The sequence below is a fragment of the Acanthochromis polyacanthus genome, chromosome 2 (genome assembly GCF_021347895.1).
Source record: "Acanthochromis polyacanthus isolate Apoly-LR-REF ecotype Palm Island chromosome 2, KAUST_Apoly_ChrSc, whole genome shotgun sequence".
In the NCBI taxonomy this organism is placed as follows: domain Eukaryota; kingdom Metazoa; phylum Chordata; class Actinopteri; family Pomacentridae; genus Acanthochromis; species Acanthochromis polyacanthus.
The window spans coordinates 48,407,933-48,432,638 of record NC_067114.1 but is presented as its reverse complement, the minus strand read 5'-3'; the positions used below and the strand labels follow the sequence as shown (position 1 = coordinate 48,432,638).

The window sequence follows — 24,706 nt, the reverse complement described above, 5'->3', positions numbered from 1 at the left end:
ATAAAAGGAATCGGACATTCAAATCACATAACTTGAATGCAGGTGAAGTAAAGTTTGAAAATGTTTAAAGCTGCATCGGCCCGAATACCGGCCGCTGAAGTTTTTCTGCATAAGCATTTTTAGCTGAAAATGCAATGATACCAACACTATACACTCATGGAAAGCTTAGATTCTCATGAATCCACCAGTATAAACCACTTTCAGATGTGATAACCACAGCGGGTAATATAAACACATTTCTCCAATAAACAACAAAACATTTAAAGGGCAGAACTCGCCTTTGGACGCTCTTTTACTGGTCAAAGATAAAAATAATCCACAAAAACCGGCCAGAATCCAAGCTTTGGCATCCAGACAACACTATCAAGTATAATATTTTGTCCAAAACATGTCTTGAAATAAGTAAATAATCCACAAATAGCTCGGCTCCGTGCGCGCGCACGCGGCGCACGGTGGTGCTGCGCATTTCATATTCACTGTATTTCTGTCCATATTTTTATGAAGCGTTAGATGGTAAATGTAGTACTAGAGGGTAAATGTAGTGTTACACGGTAAATGGAGTATTAGACGGTAAATGTAGTATTAGACGGTAAATGTAGTACTAGAGGGTAAATGTAGTGTTAGAGGGTAAATGTAGTAATAGAGGGAAATGTAGTATTAGATGGTAAATGTAGTACTAGAGGGTAAATGTAGTGTTACACGGTAAATGGAGTATTAGACGGTAAATGTAGTATTAGACGGTAAATGTAGTACTAGAGGGTAAATGTAGTGTTAGAGGGTAAATGTAGTAATAGAGGGAAATGTAGTATTAGACGGTAAATGTAGTACTAGAGGGTAAATGTAGTACTAAAGGATAAATGTAGTGTTACAGGGTATATGTGGTATTAGATGGTAAATGTAGTACTAGAAGGTAAATGTAGTACTAGACAGTGAATGTAGTATTAGACGGTAAATGTAGTGTTACAGGGTAAATGTATTATTAGACGGTAAATGTAGTATTAAAGGGTAAATGTAGTACTAGAGGGCAAATGTAGTGTTACAGGATAAATGTAGTACTAGACGGTGAATGTAGTGCTAGTGGGTAAATGTAGTACAAGAGAGTAAATGTAGTACTAGAGGGTAAATGTAGTGTTACAGGGTAAATGTAATATTAGACGGTAAATGTAGTGTTTGAGGGTAAATGTAATATTAGACAGTAAATGTAGTACTAGATGGTAAATGTAGTACTAAAGGTTAAATGTAGTGCTACAGGGCAAACGTAGTTCTAGAGGGTAAATGTAGTACTAGAGGGTAAATGTAGTGTTACAGGGTAAATGTAGTACTAAAGGGTAAATGTAGTACTAGACAGTAAATGTCGTATTAGACGGTAAATGTAGTACTGGAGGATGAATGTAGTACTAGAAGATAAATATAGTATTAAAGGGTAAATGTAGTACTTGTCAATAAATGTAGTACTAGAGGATAAATGTAGTATTAGAGGGTAAATGTAGTATTAGATAGTAAATGTAGTACTAGATGGTAAATGTAGTACTAGAGGTTAAATGAAGTGTTTGAGGGTAAATGTAATATTAGACGGTAAATGTAGTACTCGATGGTAAATGTAGTACTAGAGGTTAAATGTAGTGCTCCAGGGTAAAAGTAGTTCGAGAGGGTCAATGTAGTACTGGATGGTTAATGTAGTATTAGAGGTTAAATGTAGTACTAGAGGGTAAATGTACTACTGGACAGTAAATGTAGTGTTAGAGGGTAAATGTAGTACAGGGTAAATGTAGTGTTAGAGGGTAAATGTAGTGACATGTACTCTTCGCACGGGATTAGTACTACCTGGGGACCTCTGGTAGTTTGTGAATTACTCCAGGACGTCCGTGTTTCTCGCGGTGCATTCACATGGGATAAGCTAAGTCTGTATTTTATTCGAATTTACTGACATTATAGCCCGGATATGATGTAAGATCTGTGCAGATTGCAACATTCGCTGTTGCCATGTCCATCATAGACATAAAACCTCTTGGTTAGGTTCATGGAAAGCTTGCGATTCGGATTAAAATGACCACTTTTAACGTGGTATGTAGTCGTCATGGCAACAGTAAACATGTCAAAGCAGCAACGTGACTTGAGAACAGCGGGCAGCACTGTCGGGATAACGGGCCGTCAGGGCGTTTGGATTCAGCCTGTTGAAAGACATGCTTAACAGATGCTGCTACACATCATCTCTCTCAATATCCTCCCAAATTTCACTCTTCTTGTTGATTTAATTTCGCCATTTCTGTGAATGCTCCATAGGCCTGTTGTGTATAAACCTACTCTTGCATTTGCACCTAAAATGCTGTCCATAATTTCCACCATAGCCTCCATAATTCAAATGAGAAAGATGTAGAAAAAGCCATGCAATAAAAAATGAAAACAACTAAAATACCCCCTAATCACAGAGATGCAGATTCGCACGGGCCTAGTATTATCCCAGGACGTCGCTGTTCGGCGAAATATAGTAGGGAATCTGTGAGGGAATTATGACTTTACCAATTACCGACATGGCGCATTTGCACGGGATTAGGATCACCAACCTCCTCGGGAATTATTACTGCGAACAGGGCTAAATACTACATTTACCCTCTAAAGCCCTATTCGCACAGGATTAGTATTACCTGTGGACCTCTGGTGACTTGTAATAATTCCCGAGGAGGATAGTAATACCTTAGCTCTGTATATACAGTATATATATAGTATAGACTGTATATACACTTTATACAATATATATATCTTTATATACAGTCTATTCTCCACACATGGACATGACAACAGTGGATGCTGTGACCGGCACAGATCTGACATCATATCCGGGCTGTAATGTGAGTAAATTCAAGTAAAATACAGACTTCGCTTATCCCATGTGAATGCACTTAAAGAAACACAGACATCCTGGGGTAACTTACAAACTACCAGAGGTCCCTAGGTAGTACTAATCCCGTGTGAATAGTACATTAGAGGGAAAATCTAGTACTAGAGGGTAAATGTAGTATTATTAGGGTGTACTGTAGGGTAAACCTGTACTTTCTCCCACAGTAATGTTAAAGGATCCAACTTCAGTGTTTCTTCAAAATAGTGACTGTTTTTTTGGTGGAATGTTTGCAGGGAGAGAAGTCATTCCATTAATATCGATAAACAGCAACAAAATGAGCCGAGCTGCCGTTCTGCTCCAAATCCTGCCGTAAACTTGAACTTTTCAGCTGCTCGTTGGAGGTTGTTAAGAGAAGAAAACAGCGACACGCAGACAGCAGAAGAACAAAGCTGACTAATGACAGGCTGATATCGGCGTCCTTCTTCCACTGTGATCTTTCTGTCACTGCCTTCAGGACATCTCTCCTTTTAAAGTTTCCTCCTGTGTGGCTTCAGGGCAGCTGCTGTAGTTACCTGATTGAGTTTTACTTGTCAGGTATCAGTCTGGTAGTACTGAATGCAGCTCTGTTACTACCATCTCGCCAAACATATTGCCTGATGGACTGTTCACATTTTCCAATTCAAGATTTTTCCAAGCTGCAGTTATTTCAGCAGCGTCCTGCCACAAACTGAACTCTGCACCTACTGCAGTCCATCAGGGGGCTGGTTTGAAAAGCACCAACAACAACGGCCTTCCTTTACACGCTACAGTGGGTGGAAACTAAGGATCAAGCCGAAACACCTTGACTGGCCCTGATCCTGATCCTTGATCTCTGATCCTGATTCCCTGCTCACATCCACAGTTTATATTTGTGCTGATACCTGGAGAGTTTCAGCTGTGTCAGCCGGACGTCCATCTTCTCCACGACAGCCGGCAGAGGGAACCCTTCAGCCGGCAGCAGAGAGAAGCTGTTTCCCACCGTGATCAGACCCAGGTCCACCACCACAGCGTTGTGGGAGGTAGAAGACTGGGGGATGATGATGAGAGGAGCCTTCAGCCGGACATCCATGGACAGACGGAAACTCTTCTGGGCAAAGTCTCGAACGCTGGACGCCGCCTTCTCAGCCGCCTGAGCCGTGGCGGCGCTCAGAGCTTCTTTAGCCGTCTGGAAGTTGTCGACAAATGTCTGAAGGACAAAACCAATCAGGAGTGAGATGACAGTCACATAACTTACAGGGACACCATGAAGAAGCCGATGCGAGGCGTTTACTGCCTCACTGAGTTACAGGTTCATTTGTGTTTCATAAACCTTCACAGGGATCATATAAACCTCACACTGATGACATTAAAGGGCTTTCAGTCACATTCACAATTTAAACATTTAGACAAGAAAATTCAGGTTTTAATATCAATAACTGCAGTCATATGTCTGATTGTATGTTGAGCCCAGTGTAGAAATAAGATTGGCTAAATGGTTCATATAATGACGTAACACGCTTATGAAACAACAATGAAGGTAAACCATTGGAGGGGAGTGAGGTCATGTGACTGAAGTGGGTGTGGCAGTGAGGGGTTAATGATGACAGCAGTGAGTAGCATAGCACATATGGAGGAAGTGAGCTCTGATTACTGTCACATGTGTATGAGGAGCATTCCTTCAGCATCTGACAAACATTCAGTTTTCTGGGTTTTCTGTCATTTTAGTAAAGATGTCCCAGTCACTGATTAATGTGAACTTCTAGAACAACCAGAGGAAACGTGATCTCCAGGATTGTGAATAATTCAACGCTTTGTGACGGTCAGTGTTCTTCACCTCTGAGAAGCTCTAACATTGTGCTGCTGGGGTTTCCCTTTCAGCCTTTATACTACAGAAACACAGTGGATGTGTCTTAAAGACATCCACAGAGCTGTAATCAATCAATACAAAATAAAACTGCTTGTAAATTAAAGTAGACCAACAACAGCACTGAACGTAGCAATTTAATAAAGCGTGAAATTCCTGTAGTCCTCAGTACTGAAGATTTACAGTCCTTCCTGAGCTATCAGTTCAAATGTGATCAAAGATGCACACTAATCTCCTGCTGGATCACAACAAACAAGAAGTTCTGCCTCCAAACAAATCTTTAAACACATCAAACACGGTCTGTTTCCACATGGATCTAAAGGCCTCGTCTGTCCTCACTGCAATCTGTTCTTTATGCAAAGTTAACTCATCCCTCACAAGTATTCTGTTTCACAAACGCTCCCTGTTGGTGAGTTTACTGACCATCTGACATTTCATTCACATCTTCTGAAGCTAAATGTCCTCCACTAGCAGTGAGGTAGACTTCTACTACATCTCCATCAGTATGATGATGTTTGTGAACATGCTCTGTTCAGCTGCTTGTCTTTCTTTCTCCCTTTGAATAAAGCGTTCAGATTAACCGAGGCTATGACCGCTGATCAGACATGGAGGACCTGAACCCAGATGGGGTTTAAGGTGGACTGAGGGTGCAGGGTGTCACTGAGTGAAGCTAAAGCAGAAGGTTTGATGCAGTTCAGAGCTGCATGCTGGACGCTGTACCTCATCAGCAGACGCATACTGAAAGCTAAAAGAAGCCTGGAAGAACAAAACACATTAACAAAACGTGAAACATGACAGACAAGAAACTGCAGAGAAAAACATGCAACAAGTAGCAGAACATATTTAACTATGAGAAACACCAAACACACAAGATATTTCATTTTTCAGATAGATGCTGTGATTTAATATAACCTGAAAGATTTCTTCAGTTCAGTATCCGCTGTGTGATGAAGCTTTACCACATGAAACACCAGTAGAAGTTTGAACATTTAATATCTGAGGAGACTCTCCTGGATCTAAACTACAGACATCAGTAAAACCACTGGAACGAGTCTGAGTGTTGGGATGACACCGCTCAGACCAGGAGGAAGGGAGCACAATATTATAAAACGAAACAGAAAGAGACTTGTCGCTTCGTTTCCTAGAACTTGGTCCTCAGGCTGCTCTGATGGCATCAAGTGTTCCTCAAAACCTCGACTCGGAAAAGACTGCAAACAGCAGAAAGTCAGTTACTTCTGAAAGAAACCCGAGTTTAGTTACTGGACTGACTGAAAGTAAAACCAACTCAGAGGACGACCGACTGACGGAGACTCTGAAGACGAACGACTGATGGAGACTAGGACTGCGAGCTCTCAACCCTATTTTCCTACTTTTCGTGTTTTCTATTGTAAATAGGCACTTTTTCTTGTTTTTCTTTAAAGTGGGTGAAGCTTTGTGCAATCGTGCATATAGGAAACCCACTTTTATCACACTTTTATTCGGAGTTGTGCTGTTTTTTTGCACTTTTTGGACTTGCTTCAGGTGAGCCCTCTGGACACAGCGGCGGCCGCTCTGAGGAACAAAGACGCTACACACTGAGACCCTTCTCGGCCTCCGCAGCTCATCCTTTCTCTACACGGAGAGGCCCCATGTTCCCGCGGAGATACGGAGGAAAAGAAGAGGCTGCAGAGGAGGACGGCGAAAGCGCAGGACTTACTTTCCCTCTATCATCATGGGGAACGTCCTCTCCTTCACCAACAAGGTAGAGGAGCTGGCCACGCTGACGCGGCTGAAGGAGCATCGTGAGTGTAGCCTCATGTGTTTCACGGAGACGTGGCTGAATGGACATACACCGGACTCTGTGGTTTCCCTGAACGGTTTTACACTCGCGCGCGCGGACCGGAACGCGGTGGGAAGCTGCAAAAAGTCTGGGGGAGGACTGGCTGTGTACGTGAATGAGCGGTGGTGTAACCCAGCAAACGTGCACGTGAAGGAACAGCTGTGCACGCGGGACTTGGAGATGCTTACGGTGGCGCTGCGGCCGTATTATCTACCGAGGGAGTTCTCGCACGTGATTGTGTTTTGCGTGTACATCCCACCATCAGCTCATGCAGGGACAGCGTGTGAAAGACTCCACAGCGCCGTGAGCGAAGCCCAGAGCCGCCATCCCCGGGCGCTCGTCCTGATCAGTGGAGACTTCAACCACGCCTCCCTCTCTGCCTTTCTCCCTACTTTCACACAGTATGTCACGTGTCACACGCAGGGTGATAAGACACTGGACTTACTGTATGTGAATGTGAAAGGCGCCTACACCGCTGCCCCCCTCCCCCCACTGGGCCGCTCGGACCACGACCTGGTTCATCTGCTCCCCCACTACACACCCAAGGTGAGAAGAGGACCTGTGCAGAAGAGAACTGTGAAGGCATGGACAGATGAGGCCAGTGAGAGACTCAGAGACTGTTTCCAGACCACAGACTGGAGCTGCTCTACAGTCCTCATGGAGACGACATCGATGGCCTCACGCATTGCATCACAGATTACATCAACTTCTGCGTGGACAGCACTGTGCCAACTCGGACGGTACGGTGCTTCTCCAACAACCACCCCTGGGTCACCCCTGAGCTCAAAGCCCTCCTGAACCAGAAGAAACGGGCTTTCATCTCAGGGGACAGAGAGGAGCAGAAGAGAGTGCAGCGTGAGCTCCAGTGGCGGATCAGAAGGGCCAAGAAGGACTATGGGAAGAGGCTGGAGGAGAAGCTGGTTCAGAACAACGCGCGGGACGTGTGGAGAGGACTTAAGAACATTTCTGGACATGGACAGAGTGCCAGAGGGACAGCTGATGGAGACCAGCGCAGGGCGGACGAGCTGAACTGTTACTTTAACAGATTTGACTCTCCCCCCACCCCCTCTGCCCCCCTTCCTGCTCCCCCCTCTTCACACATCCCCAGCCCAGCAGACCCTCCCCTTCCTGCGACACCTTCACCGGCCCCCCATTCACCCACACAGACTACTCCCACCCCCTGCAGCCCACCTCACTCGCCCCCTCACTCCCCCCTCTCCTTCACACCGGACCAGGTGAGGAGAGAGCTGAGGCGACTGAAGCAGAGGAAATCTGCTGGACCAGACGGCATCAGTCCCAGGCTGCTGAGGACCTGCTCGGACCAGCTCTGTGAGGTCCTCTGCCACCTCTACAACCTGAGCCTCAGCCTGGAGCGGGTCCCCGTCCTGTGGAAAACCTCCTGCCTGGTCCCAGTCCCTAAAACAGTTCACGCCAAGGAACTGGCCCACTACAGACCTGTCGCCCTCACCTCCCACCTCATGAAGACCATGGAGAGGCTCCTCCTCCACTACCTCTGCTCAGTGGTGAGCTCCGACCTGGACCCGCTGCAGTTCGCCTGCAGGCCCAACATGGGGGTAGAAGACGCCGTCATCTACCTGCTGCAGCGAGCGCTCACTCACCTGGAGAGCGCCGGCAGCGCTGTGAGAGTCATGTTCTTTGACTTCTCCAGCGCCTTCAACACCATCAGGCCGGCGCTGCTGCGGGGGAAGCTGGTGGACGCGGGAGTGGATGGACATCTCGCTGCCTGGACCACTGACTACCTCACTGACCGTCCACAGTACGTGCGGCTGCGCGGCTGTGAGTCAGAGGTGGTAGTCTGCAGCACGGGGGCGCCCCAGGGCACCGTCCTCTCGCCCTTCCTCTTCACCACCTACACCTCGGACTTCACCTACAACACGGACAGCTGCCATCTCCAGAAGTTCTCCGATGACTCCGCCATTGTGGGCCGTGTGTCCGAGGGGAACGAGCTGGAGTATCGGTCGGTCATCATGGACTTTGTGGACTGGTGTGAGCGCAACCATCTGTGCCTCAACACCAGTAAGACGAAGGAGATGGTGATCGACTTCAGGAGAAGGACACTCCCACATCCACCAGTGAACATCCAGGGGCAGGACATTGAAACAGTGGACAGTTTCAAGTACCTGGGTGTTCACCTCAACAATAAACTGGACTGGTCCCACAACACTGATGCTCTGTACAAGAAGGGCCAGAGTTGCCTCCACCTTCTGAGGAGGCTGAGGTCCTTCGGAGTGTGCAGACCTCTACTAAGGACTTTCTATGACACTGTGGTAGCCTCTGCTTTCCTCTACGCTGTCGTCTGCTGGGCCCCGGGCAGCACAGAGCGGGACATGAAGAGACTGAACAAGCTGACCAAGAGGGCCAGCTCTGTCCTGGGCTGCCCACTGGACTCTGTGATGGATGTGGGTGAGAGGAGGATGTTGACCAAGCTCTCATCCATCATGGACAACAGCTCCCACCCACTGCACCGGACTGTAGTGGAGCTGAGCAGCTCCTTTAGCACGAGACTCAGACACCCTCAGTGCAAGAAGGAGCGCTACCGCAGGTCCTTCTCCCCACTGCCATCAGACTGTAGAACACTACTGTGTAGTTGTTATTATGTGCAATATCTTATTTTATAACAATGTATATAAGAAAAGTTTTCTATCTTATAACAATGTATATAAGAGTTATCTTGTACTTGCACCTTTCGTGACTTTTTGCACCCCTCTGTTTGTTCCTAAGAGCTCTGTAACGGTAAATTTCTCCTTTGTGAGATCAATAAAGTCTATCTTATCTTATCTTAACCAACTGACGGAGATTAGGAGGACAACCGACTGAGGGAGACTCTGAGGTCGAACGACTGCCGGAGACTCTGAGGACGACCGACTGACGGAGACTCTGAGGACGACCGACTGACGGAGACTCTGAGGACGACCGACTGACGGAGACTCTGAGGACGACCGACTGACGGAGACTCTGAGGACGACCGACTGACGGAGACTCTGAGGACGACCGACTGACGGTGACGCAGAGGACGAGATTCAGAGATCTGTACTACAAACCATGTCTGAGGTCCTGGAGGTCCCGACAAGCTTTACTGCAGGTTTTTAGGGACTACAACAGGGGTTGACCTGTTACCATCATTACTGTGGTTCGTCATTATGGTATCTGATGCTGAACTCCAGAGCAGATGATGTGTAGATAACAGATCATGTATGATGTATAGCGGTTCCAAAGGGAACGTTGGGTTCTCTGTTCTTTGTCTAAAGTCCATACGGTCTGTTCTCTACTATGAATGATGACAGATGTTAGGAAATGTAAGTAAACTTTGACTGAAAATGAATTAAAACATCTCCTACTGACCAGTCTGGAGAGTGTCATCACCATTTCTGGGGGATCTGTGATAGAGACTCTCTGATAAAGGAACAGTTTTTACAGCTACACAGATTTCAGATTAGGTTGTTCTGGGCAGCTCTAACTGCTCAGCAGAACTTGATGATGACTGGTTAAACTCAGGGAGAACAAGACGCTTTCTTGTTCCACAGCTATCTTCTCTGTAACATCATCATCATCAGAGTGTTCCAGACGTTTGAACAGAACAGACCTCCTGTGTTCTGTTTCCTAAATACAAATGAAGTTAGGTTTTGGTCACCGAGTTAAATGTTGAGTTGTTGGATCTAAAGTGGGAACAAAGAGACTGAAAGGAACAATCCTGGAGACACCTGATCCTCTTGTTTGTGAAGGTTCTCAGTTATCCAGATCAAGGAGACACTAGGAGCTTCAGTAGAAAGCACCTGGACTTCTCTTTAAGATCTTCAAGACTGAACAGAAGTGGTAAATGGTCTGGACTTATACAGCACATTTTAATCTCAGCTAGATTCTACACAGCACTTTGTTTTCTCATTCAGTTGTGCCATCAGGAGGAACCATCAGGAGGAACCTGGGGTTGGTGTCTGGTCCATGCAGGGTCCGGGGATGGAACGGCCAACTTTGCAATTAGTGGACACTCATTCACCAAATGGCTTAAAAACCTTAAACAGAAGTCCAGCTGCTTTTAACCGAAGCTCCTAGAAATTAATTTCATAGAACTGAAGACCATACAACCAGTACCAGACACTACAGGACACATTCAGAGGTCCGGTGTCCATGTCCTGACAAGTCACAGTTCTCGAAGCACTAGGAGAACCTCCAGAACATCAGGATGGTGGTTTGAATGAGCTAACAAACAGATGTTCTGGGTTTGTAGTACAGAACTCTGGACGTCCAGCAGCTGAGGGAAAACAGTGATGGACTTCAAGTTTCCCGATTTACTTCATGAAGTTACTGCTGCAGAAACTATTTACAGGCATGTCATTGGGAAATTACCAAATAAGTGAATCCTTGGAAGCGAGGGAGCGGAGCGACCGAGCCAGGGGGAGGGCTTGGAAGGGTGGCGGGGCCCCCCTCCCATGCAAGAAACCTTTGAAATTTAAAGGCTGAAATGGTGCATTCTGGTGAACTCTGACACCTAGAATTCTTTAAACATGAAGGCTTAAAAAATGTCTGTATGGGACCTTCTAGGCACCCCCCAAAAACAGCACAAAGTCATGTTAATGTGATGAAACCAAGTATTTATACTGGATTCAAATTTGAAGGAGCCACATGAAGTCATCACTGTGTGTGCTTTCCGATCGACCATGGGAGTGAGCCTCTTCTGTTGAGGAACTTGTGGGGCAATGCCACTGGGTTGTTGCAAGCATAGACATAATAAAGAGTAGACGCCGCATCAACCGCTACTGTCCATTGGGGCTGACGAGCGGTGGGGCCGCCATCTTGGTCCAGTCAGCCGCTCCACTCAGCGCTGTTTGGACCAAATTATTTTAATAATTTGAAGAGACAATATATGATTACGCCATATATACATATATAAACAAAATACTGACTAATGAACACATTTCTATATAAAACTATATATATATATATATATATATATATATATATTATCATTTTCTGATATATCTTTTTTAATATATATTAATTATATTGATAGTCTATATATGATTTATATAATAATTTTCTCTGATATATTGATTATATTAATACTCCACATGATTTATATATATTATGTTTTCTGATATATAACTTCTATCTATTGTTTTATATAGAAATACGTGTTCATTAGTCAGTATTTTGTTTATATATGTATATATAGTGTAATCATATATTGTCTCTTCAAATTATTAAAATAATTGACTTTACTGCCATTATCTGCTTCTCTAACATATATTAGTGTGTGTGTGTTTACAGTGTTTGCAAAATACCTGTCTACAGTCGAGCTTAATATCAGAATATTCTATTACCTATTATTATTATTATTATCCATTATTCCCGCTATGAATATTAAAATACGTCGAACCATTTGTCCTGTATCATCGCTACATGTATGACGTTTGCAGCAAAAAAATAAAAATAAAAACGCGTGAAAATCAGTTTAATATTCAGAGTTAAGATGGATTAAATGTGCTGTCAAACAGCGCTGAGTGGAGCGGATGACCGAACCAAGATGGCGACCGTATTTCTCGCTGCGCAGCAGCCCGAGCAGCGTCTACTCTTTATTATGTCTGTGGTTGCACGTACACACTACTGATCCCGTATGTTTGGTCCTGTTGTCGCGTCTCTTCCCTCCGCCGGGTGAAAAAATTGCTGGGCATTTGGTGGTTAGACCACTTTTCGTACAATTTCCTGGCATGATTTTTCATTTTGGTCTATCAGCGCTTGGCATCCTCCGTCGCTGTATTTTGTCTCATCGTCGCACACCATGCACCTCGCTTTCCCAGCTACATCTAACTTTCAATAATGCTCTCCAATCGTTGTTTCCAACTCGTGCTTTTGCCAGCGCACTGTTGACAACTACGTGCGATCCAACCCCATAACCCTTACACCCTATATTTTTTTCTCATCGAATTTGGGCGATTCACGTTGGGTCTCAAAATTGACACCTCGATACGCGAATTTTCGCGGATCCGCGACCAAATAACATGCCTGTATTTATGGTCTTCTGAAAGTATCCTTCACGGCACTAAACATGGATTTAATATATATTCAGTGACATATACAACGTATATAAGACATGACCAGCAGACATGAGGAACCTGTGCAGGTGTGTGCTCGTATGTGTGTCGATACTGCAGGTTAAAGTTTACATTAATATACATATATATATATGGAGCTCCTGACCAGCAGGGACATGAGGAACTTGTGCAGGTAGATGATCTGGATGCAGCCCAGCCGCATCTTGACCTTCCCGTCCACCTTCGACACGTCGCTGTAGCCCTCCCCCTCCGTTGCCCCTGGAAACAGGGAGAGCTGGAAGTTGAACACCTCCTCACCCATGATGGACACCGCCTGACAGGAAGAGGAAGAGGAGGGAGGTTAACAACATCTCTTCTGAACCACCATGGATCCAACAGAAGAACCCAGAAGTCTCAGCTCTACTCTGGATCCTCACAGCACATGGAGACATCTGATCAGGAGTCCTGAAGTATGACAGGCAGACATTCATGAGGGATGTCCTGAACAGACCTCCAAGATCTGAATCACCACATTATTTAACTGATCAGTACTGATCATTAGTCTAATCCTTAGACTATATCTGCTGCTGGTGTAGTAGAGTTCTGTCATAGAACTGTTAGACTAGCTGCCACCTACTGGAGTTCAGAGTGGACTGAAACAGTTTGTGGCTAAAATGTGCAGCAAACAGTTGGTTCACTCCGTCATCTACAGTTCTACAGTTTTATTGAGCAGATGCTGTTATCCAAAGCTACGTACATTTCAGAGTAGAGACAACGCAAGCAAGGAGTATCTCCAGTAAAGAATGCATCGAAGCATCACACACCGGAGGAACTTTCAAAGCAGAGAAACTTCATCGAAACAGAAGCAAACAGAGAACAGGAAACTCATGGATCTGATAGGCTGCTAATCAGTATTAGAGAAAATACAGGTTATCTGTTGGAGTACAGAGTTCCTTGAGGTAAACTCTTGTACGTGATGTTCTCTAACCTCTATGTTCTATAGACTGTTGTATGTAATGTTCTATAATCTCTATGTTCTATAGACTCTTGTACGTGATGTTCTCTAACCTTGCAGAGCTAGTTAGGGTCATCATGGAGAAATGGTAGAAGACTGGAGACAGAGTTCTGCTGTCTAAGTGTGGACTTTCCCTGCAGCTAACCTTTCTGTGAACGGTGCTGGGGTTGACATCTGTGACCACGATGTCTCGGAGTCGAGCGAACACCTCTGTGGCCTTCGCCTGCACCAACACTGAAGCATCGATTCCTGCAGGAAGGACACGACTGTGATTCCTGTGCTAAACTCTGGACAGGTCTTCAGCATTCAGCTGCCTCAGGTAGAGTTCCTACCTTGGACTCTGATGTCGGCGATGCTGCGGCGGTCGTCGCTGACCTCCACGTGGAAACAACCCAACATGGCAAACAGCTTGAAGCTGTAGACGCCTCCGTCCTTAGCTCCTCTGGACGCTGCAGAGAGCCAAACAGCTGTGAGATGCAGAACAGACTCACCTGTGAGCAGACGGTCAGGACTCACCTGTCCGGCCGGGGCCCATCTTCTCCGCTTGTTTTCTGGACTCTCGGTCTCGGGCGACACTGAGCTGTGGTGGCATGGCGTTGTTCAGGTAATTGATCGTTGACAACAGAGCTTTGGTGTGAAGGAGGAAATCCAGAGAGGAAAACTCCACCTGGAACAGCAGCAGTTAAACACCTGAAAGACATCTATGAACCCCTGGCAGCCGCTGATCTGAAACTCTACTAGACCCACTCGGTAAACTCCCAGTTTCCGGGTATTTGTTCCTCATCTTTCCTCACCATGGGCTCATTCTCGACTGCAATATAAAATCCTGCAGCTCTATGGAAACCAGACTGCTCCTAACCCTAACCCTACTCTGATCCTCAGCTGGAGAAGATGTTTCACCATGCTGGATGGATCCTCTGTTCTCTGTTTCTGCTGCATTTATTTTATTGGTTTTCCCCTCTGAGGAAACACTGCCTGCAGCTCAACCTGAAACTTTCTAAAAATAGGACTGCTAGGAGGAGGTTCTGGTTATTATGGATTGCTGCAAAAGCTTTATATTTAAAGAAATGAGACAGCTAAAGGGATTTTTAAGGAAATATGCTGAGCCTAGATCGGTTTATTTTGCTGATGGAACACCACGCCACATGATAAGTTCAGCTGACAGGTTCCAGAGTTCAGAGGGTAAAAATATTCTTTAAAATCCACTTCTCCATTATTTTTCCATCTATTCTGGTTTCAGTTTATGAAACACAGCAGCTGGACTGAACGTGAACGTTGTTAGATATTAAACCCTTTCATGTCAAACATTGAACCTGCTGCTTTCTGAGCTTCTACTGCTGGTTGGAAATCAGATCTGCAACAACTAATCTCAGGGTGGCACATTGCCAGTCCAAAGTAATGGACAGAAATCATTAATTGGCTGTGATAAATCCTCCTCCACCCACCTTCAGCGTCTGCTCAGTGCTGTCGAACAGAGTCTGGAAGCTGGGGCTGCTGGGGTCGGCCTGCAGAAAAACATCCTCACAGTTATTATCTGTGTGGCTCTGTTTTTATACAAACGGGACACTCACACTTAGACTCCTCTCACCACCCCATAGACTCCTCCCACCACCCCAATAGACTCCTCCCACCACCCCAATAGACTCCTCCCACCAATACATGGGCTGAATCCCAAACCGCCCCCTACACACTACCCCTACACACTACCCCTCCGTTTGCGCGTTCCCGTGGAGGGTCCTCCATATTAAGGGCCGTCCCAAACCACGTAGTGCGGAGGGAGAGTGGACTGTTCAGCCCTTAAACAGCGAGTCTGCATCGATGCTCACTCTGGACAACTTTTTCAGGAAGTGCAACGTCGAAATGGAGGAGGAAACAACATATCGATGTAAGTTCCACATGTGTCCTTTATTTCTCCCACGCCTTTTTCACACTGACAGAACATCACAAAGAGTGATGTAAAAAGATAAAACAAAAGAAACAAATCTTCTTCTCTGCTGACGTTTGATTTAATTGTGCACCCCCTGACACCTTAAAATTTGAACACAACTGACAGAATTCATTTATTCATTCATTTGTTAGATTTGAAATGCCAGATAATAGGATTGGAAAACATGTGGGATGACTTCAAATTATTTGAAGCAGAATGTAGCCCCTACATCATTGCCTGCAACCTGTGCCACAGCGCTACAGCCATGACAGTAGGCGTCTTTGTGTTACCATGGCGATGACGTCTTCCGTTTTTCCGTTGAGGCGACAGGGCATCCCATTCCTGACGATCGTATTTATACCCTCCCCCTTCAATAATAGGTGCCCTCCACAGCTGCGAGTGTGACTTCTTTTGGAGTGACACTCGGTAGTGGAGGGGGAGTGTGTAGGGGGGGGTTTGGGATTCAGCCATAGACTCCTCTCATCACTCCTTAGACTTTTCCATTCAGATGTTTTCCCATCCCAAACCGTTTCCTGACATGGACAGTCTGTCCTTACTGCACCTTTACATTTACATTACCTGTTAGACATCTGTGTCTAATGTTATCATAATTAATGGATGAATTCTGGAGGTGTGGCCTCAGGAAGTGTGAGGGTGGACAGGTGAGCATGTTTGGACTCACCTTGATAAACTCCACCTTCAGCAGGTTGGAGTCCTGCTGCTCTGAGGAGCTGATGAGGTGGAGAGGATGATTTCTGCCGTCTGGAATGCAGATCAAAAGCAAACAATCAGTACATCTCCTGGAAATGTCTTCTACATCCACCAACCAGCCTCCAGACCCCTACTGGAGAAGTTCCTCAGTGATGACAAAACAGCAGCGACCCGTCGGGCCATGGACACCTCTGATGGTCCTGTGGGTTCTGGCTGAGAATCCCTATGGTCCTGTGGGTTCTGAGGTGGGACCTCTTTGGATCAGGGTTCTTCTTGTGATATGACAAATGCTGGATCAAACTGAGATCTGAGAAGGTCGGAGGCCAGATTTGACTCTGTATCGTGTTCTTGGAGCCGTTACAGAGCAGCTGCTGCAGGTCGGAACAACAGTCTGTCAGGGAATTACATTTTCAGGAAAGAGTGCAAATATTCTGCAGCAGCTCTCAAAGGCCCTCAAGGAGAACACTGTGGATGTCTCTGAGTCTGGTAAAGCAGTTAAGAAGATCTCCGAGTTCTCTCAGATAAATCATTCCACTGTAGAAAAACAAGTGGAGCAGATTTCCAGGTCTGACCATGCAGAAACTTCAGCCACAGAGACATGAGAAGAGTCACCAGAAGACAAAAGTTTAATCCAGGATCTGCAGAAAACTGTTTTTTTGATCAAAGTGATCATTCTGGCTAGCAGGGAGGAAACAGAACACTGGTTCAGCTGCAAACATCAAATAAAGCTGGGAGATTATACAATCTGTCTGAAAGAAGATGAACGACCCGAACAGATCCATCAACGAACATCGAGAAATGGAGTCTGTGGAACCAACACAATGCCTTGATTTAAACTAGCTGAGATGTGGAGGACCTGAACATGAGGAAAACCCTCAAACTTCACGTCAGGGATGGACAGAGAATACAAACACCTGCAGGTTATTTCTGCCACACAAGCTTCTGTGGATGAATTTATTGTCTAAATCCAACAAAGGTTCAGATGAACTGTTGTGTTAGTGTGCTATCATCGGTGCATTCCTTCTATCAGAGAGGAACTGTTTCCACCTAGTTGTTCAGATAACTATTATTATTATTATAACTGTGGGTGGTTCAGCAATGATGTTTCTGAGTTAGATTCTAAACTGTTATTTCTTCTTTTCCTTTCAGCTTTTCCCTTCAGGGGTCACCACAGTGAATCAATTGCCTCCATCTAACCCTGTCTGCTGCATCCTCTTCTCTCACACCAACTACCTTCATGTCCTCTTTAACCACATCCATAAACCTCTTCTTTGGTCTTCCTCTAGGCCTCCTGCCTGGCAGTGGGAAACTCAGCATCCTTCTACCAATATATTCACTCTCTCTCCTCTGGACATGTCTGAACCATCTCAGTCTGGCCTCTCTGACTTTATCTCCAAAGCCTCTAACATGTGCTGTCCCTCTGATGTACTCATTCCTGATCCTATCCATCCTGGTCACTCCCAAAGAGAACCTCAGCAGCTTCAGTTCTGCTATCTCTAGTTCTGCCTCTTGTTTTTTCCTCAGGGACACTGTCTCCAGATCAAACATGGCTGGTCTCACCACAGTACTTCCTGGTCTCTAACAGTCTGGTCCACAACAGTCACCTCTTCTACTCTTCGTTCTCTCTCATTTTCCTCATTCATCAACTCTTCAAAGTACTCTTTCCATCTTCCCATCACACTATTGGCACCTGTCAACACACTTCCATCCTTATCCTTTATCACCCTAACCTGCTGCACGTCCTTCCCATCTCTGTCTCTCTGCCTTGCCAACCTGTACAGGTCAGTCTCTCATTCCTTACTGTCCAACCTAGCATACAAGTCATCGTAAGCCCCTTGTTTGGCCTTTGCCACCTCTACTTTCACCTTACGCTGCATCTCCCTGTACTCCTGTCTACTCTCTTCAGTCCTCTCAGTGTTCCACTTATTCTTAGCTAACCTCTTTCTCTGGATCCACTCCTGCACCTCCTCATTCCACCACCAAGTCTCCTTATCTCCTTTCCTACCAGATGACACACCAAGTACTCTCCGACCTGTCTCCCTGATCACATTTGCTGTAGTTGTCCAGTCATCTGGAAGCACCTCCTGACCATCCAAAGCCTGCCTCAACTCTTTCCTGAAAGTCATACAACACTCTTCCTTTTTCAGCTTCCACCATTTGGTCCTCTGCTCTGCCTTTGCCCTCTTCATCTTCTTCACCACCAGGGTCATCCTACACACCACCATCAATGCTGTCTGGCTACACTCTCACCTACCACTACTTTGCAGTCACTGATCTCCTTCAGATTACACCGTCTACACAAGATGTAGTCTACCTGTGTGCTCCTACCTCCACTCTTATAGGTCACCCTATGTTCCTGCCTCTTCTGGAAGAAAGTATTCACTACAGCCATTTCCATCCTTTTTGCAAAGTCAACCACCATCTGTCCTTCTGTGTTCCTCTCCTGGATACCAAACCTGCCCATGACCTCCTCATCATCTCTGTTTCCTGCACCAACATGTCCATTGAAGTCTGCACCAATGACAACTCTCTCACTTCTAGGGATGCTCTGCATCACTTCATCAAGGTCCAACCAGAATTTCTGCTTCTCCTCCAGCTCACATCCTACCTGTGGAGCACTCATACATTTGATTTGCATGATTGACTTGGCCAAAGTTTTACGTCGGATGCCCTTCCTGATACAACCCTCTGTATTTTTCTGGGCTTGGAACCGGCACAATGAGACACTTACTTGTGTCCCCTTGCGGCTACATTAGATTCTCAACTGTTACTGAACTACAATAAATGAAGACATTACAGGGAAGGACTGTGTGTCTAGTCTGAACCTCCACTGGGCCGCTCTGTGCAGTTTCAACCCTGATGATAAGGTGAGTCTTTAATATGTAAGCGGCGTCCTGGGCATTACCTGGAACGTCGCAGTAGTCCAGCGTTACTCGTCGCAGGTACGAGGTGATGCTCAGGTCAAAGCTCCGCTTCTTCCCTTCAGCTCCCAGCTGGCAGACGCTGAAGGACAGGACGTTCTTCTCCTGGTCCACCTGTCGGGTCAGCTCCACCAGCACCTGAACACAGAGGTTCTGACGTTTAGCTCCTCCCACCTGAGTCACACAACGCTCTGATGATCTGAGACGAAACAAACGAACCTCTTTGACTTCAAACTTGAAGTGAATGTCGGTGAGTTCCTCCAGAGCTGAGCGGTGGTGATCCTCATCCATGGACTTCTCACTGGTGTCCTCATCTGTATCTGAACACAAAGACAAGTACTGTAGTACTGTAAAGTACATCATAGTACTGTGAAGTACATCATAGTAAAGTACATCACAGTGCTGTAAAGTACGTCATAGTACTGTGTAGTACATCATAGTAAAGTACATCATAGTACTGTAAAGTACGTCATAGTACTGTGTAGTACATCATAGTAAAGTACATCACAGTGCTGTAAAGTACGTCATAGTACTGTAAAGTACATCATAGTAAAGTACATCATAGTACTGTAAAGTACATCATAGTACTGTAAAGTACATCATAGTACTGTGAAGTACATCATAGTAAAGTACATCATAGTACTGTAAAGTACATCATAGTACTGTGTAGTACATCATAGTACTGTGTAGTACATCATAGTAAAGTACATCATAGTACTGTAAAGTACATCATAGTAAAGTACATCATAGTACTGTAAAGTACATCATAGTACTGTAAAGTACATCATAGTACTGTGAAGTACATCATAGTAAAGTACATCATAGTACTGTAAAGTACATCATAGTACTGTAAAGTACATCATAGTACTGTGTAGTACATCATAGTAAAGTACATCACAGTGCTGTAAAGTACGTCATAGTACTGTAAAGTACACCGTAGTAAAGTATATCATAGTACAGTGTACTACATCACAGTACTATGTAACATAGTGCTGGATGACTGTACCGATAGGATTAAACATACACAAATGGTTAACAAAAGTAATTTTATGATTCTTTGTTTTATATCAAAACCCTTCCTGATGTTTAATAAATCACTGCTCTTTTGAAACTGTTGACAGCCAATCAGACGGCAGGACACTGACCTGTCTCCATGGCGTCCAGGAGGGCAGGATGGAGGCTGATTGGTCGAGGTCTGGACTCCGCCAAGGACAGCACCTGGAGCAGGAAATACCCAAATATGGTCACATCAGAGTAATAGTCCCACTCCTCAGAGTTCTTCCTGGAACTCCTCAGAGCTCCTCCTGGACATTCTGTCCTTTTAGGTTCCCCTTCTAACGTTCTACACTTCTACCCTTCAGTCCCAAACAGCCTCCTATCAGGGCGACAGCAGACTGGACTGTACCAAGTGTACCTTCTCTGTGGGGGTGGACGGGGAGGAGCCCATGTTGGGCAGCGGGATGCCATTGACCAGCTCCACAATGTTCTGGACCTTCTGGTCTGAGATCTTAACATGCAGCAGCGGCAGCTCCCCCGACACCTTGAACCTGAAACACCGACCCAGAGCCATTCAGGTAAAGTCTACGGGTGACTCAGCAGAAACACAGGATACCTGTCCTCAGGTAAGTCCTACCTGGGCATCCTGGCGTCCTTCTCCACCATACACTTGGCCAGGTGCAGCGTGAAGTCCATCGGCTGCAGGATGTGTTGGACAGAAGAACCCTGGAGCCGAGCCGACTTCCAGGCCTCACCTGAAACCAGATCAGCAGATCGAGCAAACACTCACACATCTGCTGGGGAGCTGCAGTTGTGTAGTTGTATAGTTGTTGTGTAGTTGCACTGCGTAGTTGTTGTGCAGTTGTGTATTGTATTGTTGTGTAGCTGTGTAGTTGTTGTTTTGTGTAGTTGTGTAGTTGTGTAATTGTATAGTTGTGTAGCTGTCTAGTTGTGTACCTGACTTGCTGTAGAGCACCTGAACTCGTCTCAGCTCCACCTCGTATCTCTCATAAGCTCGATCCATGATCTCCTCCAGAGACGAGAAGGACGAAGACGAGCCGAGACTCTGTTCCACACTGTTCAGCTACAGACACACAAACACACTGTTCAGCTGCAGATACACAAACACACACAAACACACTGTTCAGCTGCACACAGGTTCACCTGGAGGTAACAAACTAAAGTCACAGTTGTGTTGATGTTGTGTTGATGTTGTGTAGATGTGTTGATGTTGTGCAGATGTTGTGTTGTTGTGTTGATGTTGTGTAGATGTTATGTAGCTGTTGTGTAGATGTTGTGTTGATGTGTAGATTTTGTGTAGATGTTATGTTGTTGTGTAGATGTGTAGATGTTGTGTTGTTGTGTAGATGTTGTGTAGATGTATTGATGTTGTGTAGATGTTGTGTTGTTGTGTAGATGTATTGATGTTGTGTAGATGTTGTGTTGCTGTGTAGATGTTGTGTGGATGTGTAGATGTTATGTAGATGTTGTGTAGACGTGTAGATGTTGTGTTGCTGTGTAGATGTTGTGTAGATGTTGTGTAGATGTGTAGATGTTGTGTTGCTGTGTAGATGTGTTGATGTTGTATAGATGTATTGATGTTGTGTAGATGTGTACATGTGTAGATGTGTTGATGTTGTATAGATGTATTGATGTTGTGTAGATGTGTACATGTTGTGTAGATGTGTTGATGTTGTGTTGCTGTGTAGATGTTGTGTAGATGTCATGTTGTGCTGATGTTGTGTAGATGTGTTGTTGTGTAGATGTTGTGTGGATGTGTAGATGTTGTGTAGATGTTGTGTGGCTGTGTAGATGTTGTGTGGATGTGTTGATGTTGTGTTGCTGTGTAGATGTGTTGATGTTGTGTAGATGTATTGATGTTGTGTAGATGTGTAGATGTTGTGTAGATGTTGTGTTGCTGTGTAGATATTGTGTGGATGTGTAGATGTTGTGTAGATGTTGTGTGGCTGTGTAGATGTTGTGTGGATGTGTTGATGTTGTGTTGCTGTGTCGATGTTGTGTAGATGTTGTGTAGATGTGTAGATGTTGTGTTGCTGTGTAGATGTGTTGATGTTGTGTAGATGTATTGATGTTGTGTAGACGTGTACATGTTGTGTAGATGTGTTGATGTTGTGTTGCTGTGTAGATATTGTGTAGATGTCATGTTGTGCTGATGTTGTGTAGATGTGTTGTGTAGATGTGTTGTTGTGTAGATGTGTGGATGTGTAGATGTTGTGTAGATGTGTTGATGTTGTGTAGATGTGGTGATGTTGTGTAGATGTGGTGATGTTGTGTAGATGTGGTGATGTTGTGTAGATGTTGTGTTGCTGTGCTGATGTTGTGTAGATGTTGTGTAGATGTTGTGTTGTGCTGATGTTGTGTAGATGTATTGATGTTGTGTAGATGTTGTGTTGTTGTGCTGATGTTGTGTTGTTGTGCTGATGTTGTGTTATTGTGCTGATGTTGTGTTGTTGTGCTGATGTTGTGTAGATGTGCTGATGTGTAGATTTGCTGATGTTGTGTAGATGTGTTGTTGTGTAGATGTTGTCTTGTTGTGTAGATGTTGTGTTGTTGTGTCAATGTTGTCGCTGTTTTCAACATCTGGACCTCCTGAGGAGAAGTTCTGACCTGGAAGCTGCCGAAGTCGACGATAATGAGGTCTGAGGAGTCGCTGTAGAAGCCAGACTTTGGAACCAGCAGGTAGGATGGCTTCAGGTCAATCCGCAGGTCCAGAACCTTCCTGGTCTCGATGATGTGAGACAAACCTGCAGACCAGAAGACGTAAGTTCTGATGGACCAGAGAGTCCTCAGCTGGTTTCACTGATCCCAGCAGAAACTCTGAAAGTTTCCCTAAAACACAACTTTCAGGATCAGTGGGTCTAAAAGCCTCATAGATCCTAAACTCTGGAACCTTCTGATGTTCAGCTTTCAGCAGAAACCCAGAGACTGGAAGAACCAGAACTCATGAATTTAAGGAGAACTTGTGGAGCAGAAAGAGTTAAAAATCAGAACAGATTCAGGTTTTGAACTTGATTGAAGTTCATCAGATGAGCCGGTTCTCTCTCTGCAGGAGAAGAAGCTGCTGGTTGGACTTCACCTGGACTCACCTGTGGCAGTTTTTTCTTTGATCTCCTCCAGTTTGGACAGCGTGGCCGAGGTCAGAACCTCCAGATCTACACCTTTCCCCGTCTTAAAGAAGTCCACTATGCTGTTGACCGTCAGCTGGACCAAAGACAAGACAAGCCTTGTTATTCAGGTCAAATGGAAGAGCAGCAGAAGATGAATGGAGGACAGAGAAGACCAGGGAGGACAACAGTCAGACAGAGAAGACCAGGGAGGACAACAGTCAGACAGAGAAGACCATGGAGGACAACAGTCAGACAGAGAAGACCTCGGAGGACAACAGTCAGACAGAGAAGACCAGGGAGGACAACAGTCAGACAGAGAAGACCAGGGAGGACAACAGTCAGACAGAGAAGACCACAGAGGACAACAGTCAGACAGAGAAGACCACGGAGGACAACAGTCAGACAGAGAAGACCACAGAGGACAACAGTCAGACAAACAGGTCCTGACTTCTGCTAAGAGGTTTTTAGAAGGAAGCTGGATCTGCTGAGTTCTGGTTAGAAGGTCTTCCCTTCATGATGTGAAGTTCTGAGTTTTTCTGGTTTATTTACAGCAGCCTGGACTAAACTCTGAGGTTGTTGTTCATTAATAAGCTCTGTCCCTCCAAGTAAAGAAAGAAATTAAATAGCCAAAAATAAAGAAATAAAACTGAATATAAAATGAAATGTTTGATATTTTCACTGTGGAACAAGGAGCAGGACTCTGATCCACCAGACAGAGAAACTAAGCAAGATGCTGAAAACAGAAACTCTGGATCTCCGTCTCCACAAAAAGACTCCAAAGGTCCTGGATGACCCTCCATCTCTGAGCCTCCATCTCTGCTCGGACCGACCGGAGGGGAAACATCTGGTCTGAGTGGACTTCCATTAAAACCCCTGAACTAAAGCAGAGGAGAAGCAGCTGTTTACCGCGTCGTAGATTATCTCCACCGGCTGGGAGTGGACTCTCAGCAGCTGGTCGCCGGTACTTTCTTCAGGATTCAGCTCGAACACGACGCTGAGCAGAGACGAGGACGAATCCCCGACGGAGGCGATGAGCGACGGCACCACCCCCTGCTGCTGAAGCCCGGTAACGAACCAGTGCTGCAGCGCCGCCTCCACCCTGCAGGACAACAGAACATCTGAGAGGACAAGCTGGAGGATGTATGTCATGATCTGAGACCAACGGAACGACTCCTTCTAGTACATGAAGATAGAATTATATGATGTATTTATGCGATACATGAGGGCAGGTTTAGAGGGGACATGATCATTACGAAACCTACAAAATGCAACCAATCATCAGCAAGAAACCGTAAAAACAGAAACAAGACTTTAATGTTTCTTCAACTTGTCACATCTGATTCCACCTTAACCACGCCTGAACTAAAAACTGGACATTTCATCAAAATCACTTCATTCTACGCGTCTCTTTGAAGGAC

General features: G+C 45.3%; 1 protein-coding gene across 1 annotated transcript in view; it reads right to left on the bottom strand.

Annotated features, from left to right (window-relative positions):
- LOC110963021 (intermembrane lipid transfer protein VPS13C) overlaps positions 1 to 24,706 on the bottom strand; it is a 104,373-nt gene that overhangs the window by 46,180 nt on the left and 33,487 nt on the right. Inside the window, 16 exon segments of the mRNA XM_051941096.1 lie at positions 3,760 to 4,064; positions 12,757 to 12,924; positions 13,751 to 13,854; positions 13,938 to 14,072; positions 14,122 to 14,272; positions 15,051 to 15,110; positions 16,215 to 16,294; positions 19,149 to 19,302; positions 19,384 to 19,484; positions 20,310 to 20,382; positions 20,579 to 20,711; positions 20,798 to 20,915; positions 21,118 to 21,244; positions 22,789 to 22,925; positions 23,268 to 23,382; positions 24,195 to 24,387. Coding sequence (XP_051797056.1) covers positions 3,760 to 4,064; positions 12,757 to 12,924; positions 13,751 to 13,854; positions 13,938 to 14,072; positions 14,122 to 14,272; positions 15,051 to 15,110; positions 16,215 to 16,294; positions 19,149 to 19,302; positions 19,384 to 19,484; positions 20,310 to 20,382; positions 20,579 to 20,711; positions 20,798 to 20,915; positions 21,118 to 21,244; positions 22,789 to 22,925; positions 23,268 to 23,382; positions 24,195 to 24,387 — 2,154 coding nt within the window.